The following is an 18,269-nucleotide window of genomic DNA, read 5'->3' as shown; positions in this document are numbered from 1 at the left end:
AAAGTAAAGAATCTGATCTGATGATCTTTCACACAACTTTAATTATATGACGCCACAATAAAATCAATAACGAGTCGAAGTGGTTCGTTTACCATATGTCTCAGCTTGGTTCATCACTATCTAGATATGTCAAAATCGACCAGCACTTGCTGCTTGTGCCATCTATTGATAAATAGCAAGAACTTAATAGCGCTCCTTTTTTAAAAAATGCACAAATTAATTGCAAACCATATTTGCAATAAAAAGCGATTTTTTGTTTTTTCACCCTATAAAATTTATGTCATTTAGAAACTTTTAAACTTGTCTTGGAGCAAAAATATTTTTTAAATTTTTGAGAGAAACAAATATTTATGTATCATATTATTGAAACCATAATTGACTAACATAAAAAAAAAATTAAAAAAAACTTTGATTTGCGTGACGATTCGGCCTACTACTACCTTTCAGCCATTCTTAGACGCCTTCAATTTTATTTAAGAAATACAAACAGAAATACAGTTTCTGTAGACTTGCCGCTTTGATAGACACGTTGGTTCCTATGCAGCGGGGAGCTTTAAGAAACTCATTACGGATATATTTATCCATTATTTTCTCCATCAACTTGAGAAGTGATGAAGTCAGACTTACGGGGCTGGAAGTCTTCGATAGGGTTTTGCCCTTTCTTCCAACTTTGGGGATAAACCCTACCTTCACCTTCAGCCAGTTATCCGGAATATGGCCCAGGATAAAGCTGGCTCTGAAGAGGTTTTTATATGTTTAGATTGAAGAATATCAGTTATATATTTTCAATCAAAAAAAGTTTAACGATTGAATGAAAACGAAAACACCAGCCAAAATCAAAATAAGACAATGCAAGTGTTGAAACCAATGTGAACCCAAAAAAATAAACAAATTCTACTCATTTTTGACTGAGAATATTTCCTTGCTACTTTAAGAGCAAAAAGGAAAAACTCTCGCTTTTGTAACAAATTTGTTACTTAACGACTTTTGCAGTCAACAACACATACTGTCATATATTTTGTACATGTTACGGATTACGACTGTTCAATAATGGCCATTATAATATGCAAACGTTAATAATTTCAAAGAGATTCATATGCCTCCTAAAATAACATCACAACCTGTAAACTGCGTTATAGAAGAACACAAACATTTGCTTTCTTGCAGTCGGATGCAAGCCATGTTCAAAAGCACACCCTTCGTTTCATGGAAACTGATTTGGACCTGTTTGATGATACAAAACGCGTGCCCATCTAAAAAACCAATCTTCGCATCTCCAGCAACTTCGGTCACACGGTACCTTACCATTTTATTTTCAAGTAAACAGTAGGGTACATATCAGAGGTGTTTCTAATTAGACACTTGATATAAGGAAGCTACGGGAGAGATTCTGCTAATGTATGAATGAAGGGGACATCGATGCATCGATACCAAATGCAACGAACGAAGGCTCGCTAACACATGCATTGCGGATCTTGGTTGTATGTTCTTTTTCAGTTACATATCAAACGCGTAGACAAAAAAAAAGTGATTAATTTTTGCTCAAAGGTAACAAAATTTTCTCCGTTTGTTTTGGGTGTATGAAACCTGGAAATATTTTGTTCAAAAACTTGTCAGGTATTTGATTTGAGTCTGTACTAGAAATAGTAAATCACGATATCCAGGTTGAAATCCACAGCCAGAAAATTTAAACTACCTATACCTTTATATTTAAATATGGGACTTTTTCCTTATCCTGAACTGTCTGTATCTCCTTGATGTCTGTGCAAGAAAAAAAAGGTTGTTAAGCAAATCCCAGTATTGCAACTGTAGCAGGAAAACGTCATTCTCATATTCCTTCCTTTAATTTTTTTTTTTTAATTAGAGAAAACGATTCTATCCTATTTACTGACTCAGATCAAAAACAAACTCAAAGATTTGTGCATGAATTTGTATAATTACAACTCGTTGTTGCGTTAAAAAAATAACAATGCTCATGTTAAGCTACGAAATAGAGTAAAAATAACTACAGAACATTTTCAAAATGACTGTAATGTTATTAACAATTAAAAGACAAAAGTTGTTTCATTCTCAAAAGAAACACAGAAGTATAAAAAATTGAGAGAAAGGAAGACTAACAGAAATTTTATAAAATATTATACGGAGAAAATCAAAATTGGTTTCGTGAAAAAGGTATATCTCGAAATTGACTCATTTTACCTTGGGGTGGTAGTTTTTTCTTACGTGAAATTTTTCAAGAAACACAATAAAATTATCAATTTCTAAATAAAAATGGTTGCATTTGCCGAACAATGTATTTTTAAAATATAAAAATAATCTATCTGGCAACACTTCTTGTTTAAAAAAAATATTTTTTTTCTAAATTCCTTGGTTTATTTTCTCTAAAAACCATCCACCAGAATTTTTGGGACATCTTTCGTCTATAAATTGTAAGGGCGTTTCGCGTTTTTGTAACAAAGAGGGAAGTCTCACAGAGCAGGGAGTATTCCAATCGACACCAAAGTTGGGATTATTTCAAAGGGAACCTAGAAAAATACTTCCCCCAGCTTGAAGCTAAATCCGTGATGGTAATAAACGGTGCTAGTGTTAAGCTTCGAAATCTAGTAAAAATAGCTACGAAAAATGACAGTATTGTTATTGAAAATTGAAAATGAGTGAAAATTGCTTAATTCTCAAAAAAAACGGAAGTTTAAAATTAGGAGGAAGGAATACTAACAGAAAAAAAATGAAACTAACTTGAATGACAGCTTAACTTTTTCAAGGTTAAACAGCGAAACAAAGAACTGCTAGCATAGCAGAAAGTTACTTCAAGATAAACTCACAGAGGGACGAGCAAGAGCAAAAAATACAAGCAATACGCGACGCGTTAACTCCACAATTCACACAAATTCCGATAGTCGCGTAAAAACTGTTTGAGCTCTGTCACCCGCAAAACAAATTAAACTTGTAATAAGTTTTCCATGCTATCTACTAGATTCTTTCGAAAAATCTAAGCTAACTCCACCTGCGAATCTTATAAAATTTTGGAAAAATTTATTAAGAAGGTTCAGAAAAATAAAGTTATGGAACGATTATAAGAACTAAAATCATCAAAAAAAAAAATCAGCGTAAAAAATGAATGTTTACTGGCAATTCACAAAAATTTTTGAAGGCACGTAAAAATTGCGTAAAGTCCGAAATTCGCGTGAAATAGACGCGTTAAAGCGACTTTAATGTGTGATTTCTTATAATTTTCAAAAAAGCACAAAAAATAATAAGAAAAAACTTGCAACGCAAAAAACGCTATGAACCAAATAACTCTCAGAAAGACAATCGAAATCAAAGCATCGAGGATAGCTCCTTCTCATTCAATGATACAGCCTACATTCTCTTCTCCTGTACCTACACGCTTGAGTAATTCTAACGTGTCCGTGCTAGCAGGGGCTTGAGCTTGAGACATAACGCACATAAAATCTCACTGTTTAACGGTTTACAAAGGATAGCAAATTCAGCTATCACTACTGAGAATATGTTTTTCAATATAACTTGCCAGGCAACAATTACAACAGCCAAGCCTTTTATTTAACAACAGGCAATATTCGATCTATAAACCAGCAATATTTTATGTTATGCCAATTTGGGTCAGCTGTTGTTTGACAAATAATTATTAGGTGCCATCATTTATTTGGTATACTCGAATGACATAAACTTACTGATGTCGAAAAATGATGTTGAAATTATGTCAATTTTTTATTTTAATCGGTGCGACCATCAATTGCTACAAGAAACTTTCTATACAGTCAATAAGTTTAAACCAGACCGTTTTCATAGCTTGAATTAAGGCCAGAAATATTAACACACAGCACAGCATTAAACACGCACAACGAAAATCGACTTTATTTCAGGTAATAAAACACTCACATAACCTCTGCTGGATACAGCACAAATCCCTACGCAACCGAGCTGCCACCCACTGGAACAGCCTTTGGTCAAATGTTTTTCCTTTATTTTTCCTAACCGAGGTCTATTACTAACAGTTCGTTCTTCGTGTCGTGTCGACAAGTCGTTCGAAGAATCTGCCCCAGCTGAAGCAATCAATTCTGGGCTGCTTTAGAAAATGGAGGACTTAGCCTGCGGTAACTGGCCACCCACAGTCGGTTACGTTCGGTAGAAAGTCAGACCTGCGTGTGTCCGTACCGAGGTATGGGAACACAGCCGACCGAAGACTTTTAAAGTTTCCTACTAGCTATCTATCTCTACGCTCGGGCTGCTCAAGCAGAGCTCAGTTGTAAATTCAAATTGCTGTGCTAACCTAATAATCACATCGACGCTAATCATATTTTCAATCCCATTTTCTGCTCGGTATGACAGACAACCCGAGGCTGCCATCGGAGCCCTCGGCTCGGCTGGCGACGATGGTAATTTTCATCATTGTAACAGACAGAAATGACAAAATTTTGAATAAACAGAAGCAAGCCGGAATTTCAATGAACTGAAAGGCGCGTGGTGAAGAATTTTCCAAAACCAAGAATGCGATTTTCTTTCGAACCACTACGAAAGAATCAATTACATCTGTCAGCGTTGAAGAGACAACTCCCGAAATAACTCTGCCTGGCTGCGCTATGGAGCGACGTCTGTAACACGACAGCAACATGAAAAGTAACTTTCTTTTCAGTGCACGTTTCAGCTCACACCGAGGGGTAATCCAATTATGGCGTCTCTCGCTCGGACGCGCTTGATCACACGCTGGTAAGGAAAGCCCCGACACGACTATTCCATTCGAATAATTAACACTAATGTATATCCTACTGCGTTATGGCAGGACCCCTCGTCCATCAGACTTTTCTTCGAAACTAGCTAAACTAAGAACCCCCCGGTCTGCTGGCGGCCACTATAATTGAACTCGCAGTTAAGGGCGGTGGGGAGGTGTTTCATACTATTATATTTTATACGGACCTATTTGCACTTCAGTGACACTGTAAGACTGAGATAGCGTCGACCCCCCGCGCGAGCCACTTCCCTCTCTCCATTTTTATACCCGTTTGTAATGTGTGCTATAACTTTCCAGGCGCTGTTGGAGGAGATGGAGGTGACGATGAGAATGACAAAGAGAAGGAGGAGGAAGCCGAGCGCGAACGTCAAGAGGCGATCCGCGAGGCCGAAGAGCGACGAAAGGAGAAACACCGCAAAATGGAAGAGGAGCGGGAAAAGATGCGACAGGAGATTCGGGACAAGGTGAGTACAGAGAACCATTTCGCTTTTTATTGGTCTATGCTTCGTGTGAAAGGTTTTCCGCGGAAGAATCCGTCCTTTTAGGACCGACCGTTTTGAGTTCTGGTGACACTTTTGGCTGCTGACGAAGGCCGGCAAATTAACAGCCATATGCTGCTGATGGCACAGGCAAAAGGATGCTTCAAAAATTTGGCACTGTCAACAACTTTACGACAAGTGCCGTACAACCGTTTTGAAGTTAAGTCCTCGTGTATTTTGCGCCCTCTGACTCACTTTGTAAATGAAAGAAAACTGTTTATTTGAACCGTTGCTCCTGGTTGTTCAGTCGCTTTTTTAGCATCCCCAATAGACTCAAAAATTAAAGGTGAGGTGTAAACAGAGAGCAGCCTCCGGGAGAAATTCAGACGCCACCCGTCAACCCGAAACCGAGGGGTGTTTGAAACAGACTTGGCACGCAATAAAAAAAAGCAGAACAAGGTGCTAGGAATAACATCAATAAATTTTCCTTACCGATGGCCTGGGGCTGCTCGTAACGAGGCGAGAGACCATTCAGTCTAGGCCATCCGGTCTAGTTGCGCTTCCTACTCTGCTACTCTCTAGATGTGAAAAGAGGAAACATTAACATTTTTTCCGCCACTAGTGTGCTCTACGGTCTATGAAGTTGGTCCTTTCCGAAAGAGGTGCCGAACAGCAGGCCACCAGACAATAAAAAAACTCCCACACACCGAGTCCGCTATATCTTGCCCGGATGTTATCGCACGATCTGCACAAATGGGCGGCGGCGGCGGCGCGGTAGTTGTCGGGACAAACGATAGGAAAATAACTTTTTGATAGTTTCATTTTACGGTATTTGTACTGTACACCACCAAGTACAGGATGTGATTGTGTTTACCGGAGAAAAGTGCTCTGATGGGAATTGTATTGAAGGCCCAGCAGGGTCCTACTGGTCGGTGCGGAGTGCCAAGAGCTGCGGCGATTCCGGTCTTTGTTGTGTCGAGCTTAGGTTGATAGGTTTTTATTGCATCTTCTTTCAAGATATCTTGCGGGTTGGAAACCTTTCCCCGATGTGATCAGGGTGCATTTCAAATGGACCCCCAATACTGGTTTATAGTCATCGTCCTGTTAATATTAATTTTCATTTTAAGATTTTTTTCTGGTGTCATGAAACCATCAAAAATTGGGGGGTGTCTCCTCGTTAGTTACTTCAAAAAAGGTGGTTTTATTAGTTTTTGTTTTCTTTCAAGGAGAATTTTTATATTCGGAAGGCACTTCCGCATAAAAACATGCGCTAAAAACAAATATTAAGTACGCTACATTTTTGCAATATTTGAAAAAAAAAAATATGAAATATTCTTTCCAGAAAATATAAATTTATGCATGGAAAATGAAGCGCACCGTGGTAACGTTTGAATGATCGTTTATTACGTTTCAAGAGTTTTCAAAAACAAGTTCTCAAGAGTCAAAAACAAGAGTGGTCAAGAGTGTTTTCAAAAGCAAAACTACCAATTTATAGTTGTGCCAGTCATGAACTCAGCTGTCGATATCATAAAATTACCGCCAAAAAATATTTTTCTCATTTCCACGAAAACATCAAATTTAAGACGTGCCAATCTCGTTGAACCTATTTGGGTTAATTATGAACCAATTGTAGGGGTTGAATCCTCCTTTTATCATCTCTTTGAGGACATATTGAATTCGAGCTATGAAGCCATTAAAAACTGATAACTGTTAAATTTGTGTGTCTGAGCATGTGGCTCTCCCTGCTTTTTGCTTCTATCCAAAACGAACATAATTTGTCTCTCCCCCAGCCGCACAGCTGCAATATGCAACACGCAACAGTGTATAAACTGTTGCGTGGTTGGGGGTGCACTGCATGTTCTGCTATCTGCTTTCATCCGACACGAATAGCAGAATTCGCTTGTCGTTCCAAACCGCAACACAATACGGGTCATATTGTTACGTGAAGTCCATCAGTCTTATTCTGCTGAATACCAAAACGAATGAGATTCAATACCAAAACGAACAGACAGAACCTCTTAAAAAAGCGCAGCCTTTTAATCATCTGTCTAAAATAAACCTCGGGAACAGAAATCGAGCTCGTGATTAATGAGCCGCAAGTTTTTCAACTGTTACCCCCCAATATAACAATTTATAACAAAATTTTAGTATCTTCTCGAAGTAGTTTTGCAAACCCACCTTTTACATTTTTGGAGATTTTGACAAAACTTAGTTTGCCAATTTTTCAATTTTGGTACATGTGAAAATATGATGTTTCGTCAATTCTCAATCATTTTGATGATTCTGCTAGTTAAAAAAAGTTGAATAATCGAACAATTTCAAAATCCCAAATTTATTTTTATATTTGTCAATCCAGATTTGGCTGAAACTTTGCACTCATGAAACATGTTTCTATGGGCTGAAGATTTATGCTATTGGTAGTTTTTTTAATTATTTAATTTTAATTATATTTGTAAGCAAAGCAAAGCCCAGGTACTACATTCCTTCTGGAATTTTGACCTTCTGTTTATTCGACACAGTCTTCGCAGCAATTGCGAGGCTAGCGCCACGATTCTATTGACTCCAATCTCCCAGTCAAGATTCGAACATGCGACGACTGGCTTTTTAGACCAGCATCGTACCTCGAAACCAACTGAAAGAGCCGGTTAATTTGTGGAAAAGGTTTATGTAAAAAGGAAACAACCATGACCTGACAGGATCTGTGTCAGGCTGAGCTTAACTTCTCCGTGGCACCTCCCGACCCATCCGGATACTACCGGAATAAGTCGGTGGAATTGGATCATGTATCACGTTGGTCGAAGTTTTCTACGTCCTCCCTAATGGCTATGCTGATAGGCATCATGTCGGACAGGACGCAGATTGCGTCGTATAATACTGTACGAAACGCACTCGCAACCCTCAGGCACATGTGCCTGTAAGTACTTTCCAGTTTACCACGATAACTGTTAGTACCTAGCCTTGGATCATACTGGGCCTCCATACCTAAGTATGGAAGAAACCACGCTGGCAAGAAGTTTATGCTTGCTGCCATTCAGCGCTGAGTTATTCGACAATATTTGAGATAGTGCTGCCATAGCCGTTGAAGCTCTCTTGCAAGCATAGTTGATGTTACTCTTAAATGTAAGTTTATTGTCAACCATAACCCCCAAAAGCTTCAAAGATCGCAAAGAGGCAGCGGTTCTCAACCTGGAATGCGCGTACCCCTGAGGGTACTTGCTCTTAAAACATGACTGTAGCAATCAAACAAACCATGGTTCGATTTGAAAACTGAACTGAACTACCACACCATTACTCTCTTCCACTCTGCGAGAACATTCCAAGCCAGGGTATACAATCGACATGAGAAATATCGCCAAGGGGTACGCAGACAAAAAAAGGTTAAGAACCGCTGCTTTAAGGTAATGGTGCAGTCTCCGACTATGACCACCGCCTGTTGCTCTGATTTGCGGTTATTCACAACCGTGACCTCCGTTTTATGGTGCGCTAACTCCAGTTTGCTGGAGTGCATCCAGTATTCGACCTTGCGTATACCGTGCGCAACCGTCAACTCGACCTCCTCGATCGACTAACCGTAGACCTCTAGCGTTATGTCGTCTGCAAAGCCGACGATTATAACTCCTACAGGGAACTTGAGTTTCAACACCCCATCATACATGACATTCCACAACACTGGTCCCAGATAGAACCTTGCGGAACTCTCGCGGTCTTTGGGACGTTCTCTTGACCCTCCTCCGTGTTATAGACAAGTACTCGGTTCTGGAAGTAATTTTCCAGAATCTTGTAAAGCGACACCTGTACAAGGATGCTCCTGAGCGCAAGCGCTCAGGATGATCCTCTCAAGTACCTTGCCCGCAGTGTCCAGCAGGCAGATAGGTCTGTATGCCGATGGGTCCCCTGGCGGTTTCCCAGCCTTCGGCAGTAAGACCAAACTCTGCCACTTCTACCTCTCCAGGAAAAGGCAGTCATCCAGGCACCTCTGCATGACTGCCCGAAACAGCCCGGGGATCGTTTTCATTGCCAGGTTAGGAACTTCATCCGGTCCCGGTTCCTTGCACACCTTTAGGGAGTTGGCGATCATGATGAGTTCCTCATTCGTAACCCTTACCTCTTCCTCGATCTCGACACGGCTGTCGTCATTTACGGATTGAATGTTCGGCAGGTTGGCTGACCATTTCTGGTCTGTATCTGAGATACTGGAACGTCGGACACGACTCTCGACTGCCGGATATTAAGAACTGGGCTTGTGGCGTGGAAAGAGTCCTCCGATGATACGCTCCAGCATAGCTGGTGATCGCTCTGCAGGCACCAACGCGCCTTTGGTCTTGGCCGATCCTGTTGGCGGGTTAGTATTGGTACTTGCGCATAACCTATCGAAGCAGGCCCTCTTGTTGCTTTAATCGCACTCTTTAGCGCTAATCTTGCATAACCGAATGCTGCGTGGCGGCCAATCCTCTGGTTGTCTGTTCGCGTACACTGTATCTTCCGTCTTGCACGGAGGCACGTACTGCGGAAGTCCGCTATCGCGTCAGTCCAACAGTGGCTTCCCATTCCTAGGTTGGCGAGTCCTAGGCATGGTGGCGTCACACGCCCGCGATAGTATGACAACTAGTTGGTCAGCAGTCGGGCGGAGCCAACTGCCTCCATCGCGCTCTTCTCTCATTGCCTTTTCGAATACCTCGGCATCGAAATGTGATGTCTTCCAGCTGCGAACGGTCTGAGTGTTGGCTCTATCCGTCACTTGCCGCCTGGCGTTGTTATCTACTTTCTAGCAAACCGACTGGTGGTCGCTATTGGTGTAACCATCGTCGCCTCTTCAGTTCGTGATCGGTCCTGGACTGGAGAACGTCACATCGATGATCGACTCCACACCATTTCTGCTATATGTATATTTGGTTCCAGCGTTGGCCAGATCTAAGTTTCGTAGAGCGACTTCCCCAACCAACAGCAAAGCGTTAAAGTCACCTGCCACCACCAGCGGCGTTAGCTCCGTGGATAACTGGCCGGCCATCTGGGTGAACCTTTCGGTTGACCAACGTGGCGGAGCGTAACAACCGCAGTAGAACGCACCGTTTACCTTGGCAAACGCGTACCCTTCGTTTGAGGTTGAAACCACCTCCTGAACTTGGATCTTGCTCATCGTCTATACGGCTGCCATATTGGACTTATCCGCGATTCAGTTACCGTTTCCGGGAGGGATGTGATAGGGGTCCGATACGATGACGATGTCCGACAGTGACTCAATGACTGCTTGGTATAGCAGCTACTGAACCGCGTAGCAAGATCAGGTTCAGTTGCGTTACCCCTATGCCCGTTGTTTCGCAGCCGGTTTACTGGCTGGGCACCTGGGGTCTCCCATAAAGTTTTTGGCGTCTCGTTTTCATACCATGCAGTTGGGAGACTCCCCGCAATCCTTAGCTTTATGGCCTGCACCACCACAACGCCCGCACACCCAGGCATCAATTGAAACATAATAAAATAATAAATGGTGATTATTTGTTGCACTAACAAAATTCTGAGGTTTCAATATCAGTTGCCAACGTGATGCTTGCAAGATACACCAAACAAACATAAAACAATACTTCTAAAAGTTGCTGTCATGTTCGCAAACTATGCGACAGCAACTATTGCTCGATCGTTCGCCTTTTATTTTTTCTGAGATGAGGTTATGTACTGCGCTGTAACTTTCTGCTTCATACTGATGTCCTATCTTCACGTCGCAAAGTGATCAACTCATATACAGTAATGTTACTGTGATGATAAAGATGATTGTTCAATATCGCACCCCTTGGTGATTTAATCCAAGTTTTTAAGCTGGAGAGTCACCTCCAGGGTGAGTGACCGAACCTGCACCTCTTTGCCAAGAACCTGATCGGCCACCAGCTTGTAGAAAGCGCCCTTGTTTTTCGCATCCTTTCCGCACATTCGCCTCTAAATCATTGAGCTGAGTTTCGCTCCTTATTTTCTTCAAGACTTCAGAGTAGTTAGACCCGTCAGTCTTGAGTATGAGGGCGTCTCCCCTGCCCCTGCTCCATACCTTTTTGACATTTGGCGGACGCCGCTCCGCTCGCTGTCGCCGCTCCGTCTTGGCACTTTTTACCCTCCTTGCGCCCTTTTCCTACTACGATAACCCATGGGTTTCCCGCAGTCACCGCTCCGGTCGATGTTCCGGCCTTTGAGCCTGTTGGTGTGCTAGCTCGCGACGCTAGCTGTACCTTAGATTCAGCTGCCCTCCTAGTCCTCATCCCCTTTTCGGAGGCTTCAACCCGAGCTACAAGTTCGGCGTACTCTTTTTATGCTTCATCGATGGTGGCCTGAAGCGAGAGGAGGCTCTGCTTCAGATCCCTGGACAGATTGCTCCTATTCGTAGTGAGCTGTTCGGAAATCGCTGCCATCCTGGGCCGCTTGTTCCTGCTCTTTTCGATGGCCTGGACTAGCAAGGGACCATCGACCGTTATATCCGGTGTGGAAACTGGGGTTTTAACGTTTCGGCAACCGGGTTCTGCAGCATCCGTCTCCGCCTTTTTCTGCGCTGGATACCACCTCGCGCGTAGGAATTTGGTAGACCCCCTACACCCGTCACTTGTTTCTTGTTTGTACTCATTCATAGTTCTTTGGGTTGCCCTTGCAGTCGCTATCCTTGTTGATAATAGAGTAGTCGCCTAGGGGAACTGCTCGATTATTCATCTCAGCCCGTATATTCATCTCATTCAACATGTAAACAAAATTGAAAACAAGAAAAAACGCATATTTTCTTCTTAAACTAATCTGGTAATCCATGGAATGGATTCTTCTTAGTTCACTTTAGATTCCTCATAAAGTATAATCTTCAAAAACTCACTTAACAGCACTAAATTTGATATTATACTCGGGCATCAGCACTCGAAAACTCATTTAATTTAATTCAATCGGCTACAACGGGACTCGTTCTGCAGCCAACCAAAGTTTTTTTCATCACTACCGGACCACTTTTCATTTTAATCACTAAACAAAATCACTCACTACACTAAGAATACTTTAATCTTTGAAATGTTAACCTCAAATTTCCTAAAACAAGCTTGAATTAGCAGAAATATATGAGATGAATTTCTGCAATTCCTAAATTTCAACTGTATGTATTTTCATCTGTTTTCACTGCGTTGAAGAAAATCAAGAGTTGCCAAATCAGTTTCTGTTAATACGAAAAAATCATACTGAAAATGTTGAAATATTCCGACATAATTGACATAAATCTTCACAACTGTAGTGGTTACCTAGGTTACCAATTTTTCACGTAAACAACTGCAGCGGCTATCTAGGTAACCTACTACGACGGGCTGTGACTACGTTCATTCATGGTAATGTGATTCATTCATGATTAACAGTGAGATGAATATAGGGGCATTGTGAGATGAATAATTGAGCAGTGATTCAAGTTTGGTCTATGCCGAAGCAGTGAGATCATGGCTAGGGTAGGTCACCCATAGCCTTCCGCTGCTTGGCGATCTTCCGCTGCTGGTCCGAGACTGTCGGGTACTGTCAGTCGGCGATCGCCACGCGCCGACCTGTGGTGACATACAGCTCTGGACGGGGCTTCCATGAAGTAAAAAAATGCACATTTTTCAAAAACGTTACAATACTAGAATAATCCTGTTTTTATTTAGCTTTAAAATCAGCATATTTGAGAATATACACTAAAAGCGCTCAGGCATTGAATGATGCATACACTTCAAGATAATATAACCGGAAGAAGTATTTAATATGCACTTCAGATCATTAGGAATAATTGTTATTATTTTGCAATAAGTTTTTCTATAGTTTGTTTAACACTATATTTTTATTTGATCTAGGATAAATATTCACATTACTGGGATGTGAATTTTAAAATGAATGAATCCAATTGATCCGAGTGCCAAAACGGTTTGTTTTATAGATATAGTATCTCCGGCAAAGTTGTAGATAATGATTTTGTTATTCCGAGAAAAATAAACACCGTAAAAAATGTATCAAATCAAACTCTTGAAATCCGGTTTTTTGAGATATTTAATTTATAATAATATTTTGTTTTTTCTTAGACACTTTTTTTCTTGTCTTACGGTGTATATTTTTCCGGCAAGACAAAATTCAACATTGCCGAAGACGTCATACCAAACAAAAAAACCGTTCAGGTTTTTTTACTTTTATTTTCTACTTTTAAATTTGGTGCTCATATCTCTTCTAATTACACAGTGCAATTTTTTTTTTGCTTTGGCTTCTATGTTTGTTTCATGTATTCTGACGCAAGAACAAATTTCACTGAGATTAAACACATTTCACCTTAAGGGGCAATAGTGGCACCATTTTGAATTTTTGAGAAATCGGAAATTTTTGATGTTTTTTCGACGGCATTTTGTTTTAACGTAAAATATCAAAATTCTAAGAGTTTGTCCACATATGAGCATTTTCTTACCAAACGGACAAAAACTGAGCTCAAAACGGTGATTTTACGGAAACGGTTTTGGCATGGTTTTAGTATATTTCACAAAGCGAAATAATATGGGGTATGTGCGAGCATTAATGGTAATGCATTAGTGGTAGTCAAATTATGTCTTATTTTGAGTAAAAAAGTCCCAGGAATCGATTGGTAGGTGTCCACGTAAAATGTCTAACATTTCAATTTTTCCCCCATTCTCCTACAATAATAAAATCGGTTCTTCTCGACGCTAGATTAAATTATTTGAAATCTGTTCAATGTAATATAACGAGTGTAAGTGCTACTCAAAGATACAATAACAATTTGTCTTCACATGATTCTCCCACTGTTGCGGGAAGGGGGTCGCATTTTTTGCCAAGACCGATAAAAACATAAAAATCTCGCATCAGCTGTGAGACAGAATCATCGCGTCTTCGATAAAATTAAATGCGGCCCCCTTCCCGCGAAAAAGGGAGGATCATGTGAAGACAAAGTGTTATTGTATCTCTGAGTATCGCTTACACTCTTGATATTATTTTATTACTTTATTATTTCAATTAAGTTCAACATGGCACCACTGTTGACCCTTAAGGTGAAATGTGTTCAAACTCGGGGGAATTTGTTTTTGCGTCAAAATATATAAAAAAATTATCCAAAGAAGCTAAAGCAGGAGAAAAAGTTAATTTTTGTTGCACTGTGTTATGAAGTAGAAGTTTATTTTTTATGTTTTGCAAAACTGATCAATTCACAGTCCAACGATTAGATTCCGAAAATTTGATCATTGATTTTAACTTTTTTCGGTTTAAATTTTGGAAGAAAACCAATTTGAATTCGGGGAAGACTGCAATACGTTCTAATCACAACTCTTGAAAGCTTGTAATTAAAGGCAGTGCTGTTGAGTGTGCCATCAAAACTACCCTCTATCGAACAATCAAAGCATTAATCAAGCAATCAAATCATCATTGAAAGAATAAACTAGTGCTCTGCTTTATTTAAGACCTATACTTCGTCCATCACCAGCCAAATCCCGCCTGAGAATAAAATGATATCAATCGGAATTTAATTTGCAAATGACTATCATCCTACAACTAGCCCCCTCTCAAGTGGAAAATGAATGTACATTGAAATGTCTAGTGAAACGATTCAAACAGAAGATAATCTCTGATTGAAATATTGAAAGATTCGATTCGAAAGGAATTCGAAAGCAGAACTTACCTCCGACTGGGGCGGTTTTACTGGTTAGGGCGGTCGTGGCAAAGAAAGTGGTCACAAAATCCAATCACTGTGCTGGAGCACCGGCAAAAGACCAACCCTTTATACACAGTGAATCGGCTAGCCGGAAAATAGAAAATTAATATTTCATTCCATGGTGCATCGCAGCATTGCAGTGGCCGCTGTGCTGTGGAGAAACTTACCTTGTCAATTCCACTGTCAATATTTCCTAGACTCGGTTCGAAATTTTCCAATCGGATTGACCGGATTCAAAGCTATGATTGACAAGCGGTAGTCCGTACTACTAAGTATAGCCGTCAGTAATGTGTGACTCGGTTCCCTGTGTTCAACGAGAATCGATATCCTTGTCTGTTTCGAACCGAACAGGGTAAAAGTGAATAAGGTTGGCCAGACCTCAGCTGAGCGGAGAAATCCTTTGATCCAGTTTAGCTAGCAAACGGATGTTAGTTCGTGTCTAATAGGTCCCATGATGATGAGAGGCGTATTGTTCTGGTTGGTGCATTGACATAATCGGGTCTACGTACGGTTGACAGATTCTTTCCCAAGGTTTCGTTTGGATGATTAAATCATTGCTATAAGAGAAAACTATATCAGTCTTGGCGCTGCATAAACTGTAACTCTTTTTCGGAAATGAATTTCACGATTACAAACCAAATACAATCGCCAGAAACACGCCTTCGAGTAAAACTCATCCATGTTAAAAGCGCCTCGTAAAGCACAAATCTGTTTCTGAATGTTCCTTTCCATCTTCTCCACAAGAAATAAATTTCATCCCTCGGGGATCGAATTATCGCGCTCTCATCGTACGAGTTTCATTACCCGCACACATTTACACACCCTATCCTAATTGCACATACATATTACACCGAATATAAAACCTTCAGGGGACCGTAAATTCTAGCTTCATTTTTCGGTATCCCCTTTCTTAACAAGAGCCATCTCATAGACGTCCTTAGCAGCAGGCGCCCATGCAAGGGGAGCATCTACTCGAGAAAAATATGCTCGTAAATTTTATCGCTACCTCCTAGCGCGTACCCGTTCTCCACCATCGGCAGCGCCATCATCATCACCCAAGATTCGAGAGGAATTCCTGACTGATTTCACCCGCCATAAGCAGAGGAGCGCCGTAGCTGACAACGGATGAAAGAAAACCCAGCCCTCGCATGTCGCTACACCCACTTTGGATCGCAAATAGAAAGAAAAAAAACTGACTCAACGTTTAATGGTCGGTCAGTTTTCAATGACGACCCAAACCGGCAATCTGCTCCCCCATTTGAGCAACGCTAGGAAAACATTCCTCCAAACGCTGCTGAACCGCGCCGCGGTACGTTGCTCGCGAAAAGCGCCAAGATAAAAATTAATGACCAAGAGCAGCGTGATTCGGGTCGAGCGACGACAGCGACAAAAAGCGCCGATCAGGAATCGGGATACGGCACCCTGGTCATGAATCAACTATCGTCGGAGGAAAAAAACATGCAATAAATTGGCAAGCGCGGATGGAATTCCGCACACAGATGCGAATGGGAGCGGAACCCGAAGGCTGGAGGAGGGGAAATAATTTGCGCATTCTAGTTTGCTCGGGAATTTGAACATTCGTTGAGTTTTTTCATCACTCTTTTTCTGACGTTTTTTTTTTTCAGGACATTATTTATTGACATTGTATTATTGATTTTGAATTTTTGCGAAGCTGTTAACTTCCCTTAACTCGAATCGAAATTCTCCAGTGACTCATTACATGTTCAATTTATTGTACTTTACTGAATCGTACGCTCTATTGAAATATGTTGAAAGATGCTGACAAATGAATACAGTAAAGTCGCTTTCTACGCGGAGGATACGTGCCGCGTAAAAGGAAATCGCGTAGATACCGGATTTTCAAAAAAAAAAGAGTAAACTCCGAAATCCGCGTGAAAAAAAAAACGCGTAAATTCCGAAATCCGCGTAAAAAAACGCTCGAATTCCGAAATCCGCGTTAACAGAACCACGTGAATTCCGGAATCCGCGTAAAAAACCGCGTAAATTCCGGAGTCCGCGTGAAAAAATCGTCTAAATTCCGGAATACGCGTTAATAAAACCGCGTAAACTCCGGAATCCGCGTAGGAAACACGCGTAAATTCCGGAATCCACATAAACATAAACCACGTAAATTCCGGAATCCGCGTTAAAATAACCGTGTAAATTCCGGAATCCACGTTAACAAAACCGCGTTATATCCGGAATCCGCGTAAAAAAAACCGCGTAAAAAGCCGCGTAAATTCTGGAATCTGCGTAAAAAACCGCCTAAATTTCGGATTCGCGTAAAGAAAACTGTGTAAATTTCGAAATCCGCGAAAAAAACGCGTAAATTCCGGAATCCGCTTGCATTGAAGGTGTAACTTCTAGAATCCGTGTTGAAAAAGCTGCGTATATTCCGGAATCCACATTAACATAACCGCGTAAATTCAGCAATCCGCGTGAAAAAAAATCGCGTATATTCCGGAGTTCGCGTAGCAAAACCGCGTGAATTCCAGATTTCGCGTGAAAAAAAAACCGCTTAAATTCTGGAATCCGCGTGAAAAACAACCGCGTTAACTCCAAAATCCGCGTAAAGAAAACCGCGTAAATTCCGGAATCCGCGTAAAAAAAACCCGCCTAAATTTTGAACTCCGCGTAAATACCGCAATCCGCGTGAAAAAAATCGCGTATATTCCGGAGTCCACGTAGAAAAACCGCGTAAATTCCAGAATTCGCGTGAAAAAAAACGCTTAAATTCCGGAATCCGCGTTAACAAACCCACGTAAATTCCGGAATCCGTGTATTAAAAACCGCGTTAATTCAGAAATCCGCGAAAATTCCGGAATCCGCATGAAATAACCTGTGTAAATTTCGGAATCCGCGAAAAAACCGCCTAAATTCCGCAATCCGCGTGAAAAAAACGCGTAAACTTCAAAATCCGCGCGAAAAAAAATCACGCACAAATACCAGAATCCGCGTAAAAACCGCGTAAATTCCGGAATCCGCGTAAAAAACGCTTAAAAAAGCCGCGTAAATTCCAGAATCCGCCTATAAAACGCGTAAACTCTAGAATCCGCGTAAAAAAAAACAGTAAATTTCGGAATCCACGTAGAAAAAAAGCCGCATTAATTTTGGAATCAGCGTAAATTACGGAGTCCACGTAAAAAACCGCTAAGTTCCGGAATCCACGTGAATAAAAAATCGTAAATTCCGGAATCCACGTTAGGAAAACCGCGTAAATTCCAGAATCCGCTAAAAAAACGCGTAATTTCCAGAATCCGTGTGATTTCCGGAATCCGCGTTGAAAAACGCATAAACTCTGGAATCCGCGTAAAAACCCGATCATTTCCAGAATACGCGTAAAAAACCCTAAAAATTCCGGAAT

At 41.0% G+C, this 18,269-nt stretch overlaps 1 protein-coding gene across 22 annotated transcripts in view; it reads left to right on the top strand.

Annotated features, from left to right (window-relative positions):
- The window catches only part of LOC129718215 (complexin), a 496,349-nt gene that overhangs the window by 393,821 nt on the left and 84,259 nt on the right, over nucleotides 1-18,269 (top strand). For 19 of the 22 annotated variants that reach the window (XM_055668741.1, XM_055668749.1, XM_055668740.1 and 16 more), the window contains one exon: nucleotides 5,048-5,214. In XM_055668741.1, coding sequence (XP_055524716.1) covers nucleotides 5,048-5,214 — 167 coding nt within the window. The remainder of the gene's footprint in view (nucleotides 1-5,047; nucleotides 5,215-18,269) is intronic. The other 3 variants (XM_055668760.1, XM_055668762.1, XM_055668759.1) reach the window with 2 other exon arrangements.

Source organism: Wyeomyia smithii, chromosome 1, assembly GCF_029784165.1.
Source record: "Wyeomyia smithii strain HCP4-BCI-WySm-NY-G18 chromosome 1, ASM2978416v1, whole genome shotgun sequence".
NCBI classification, from domain to species: domain Eukaryota; kingdom Metazoa; phylum Arthropoda; class Insecta; order Diptera; family Culicidae; genus Wyeomyia; species Wyeomyia smithii.
This window is presented reverse-complemented; position numbering and strand designations above follow the sequence as displayed.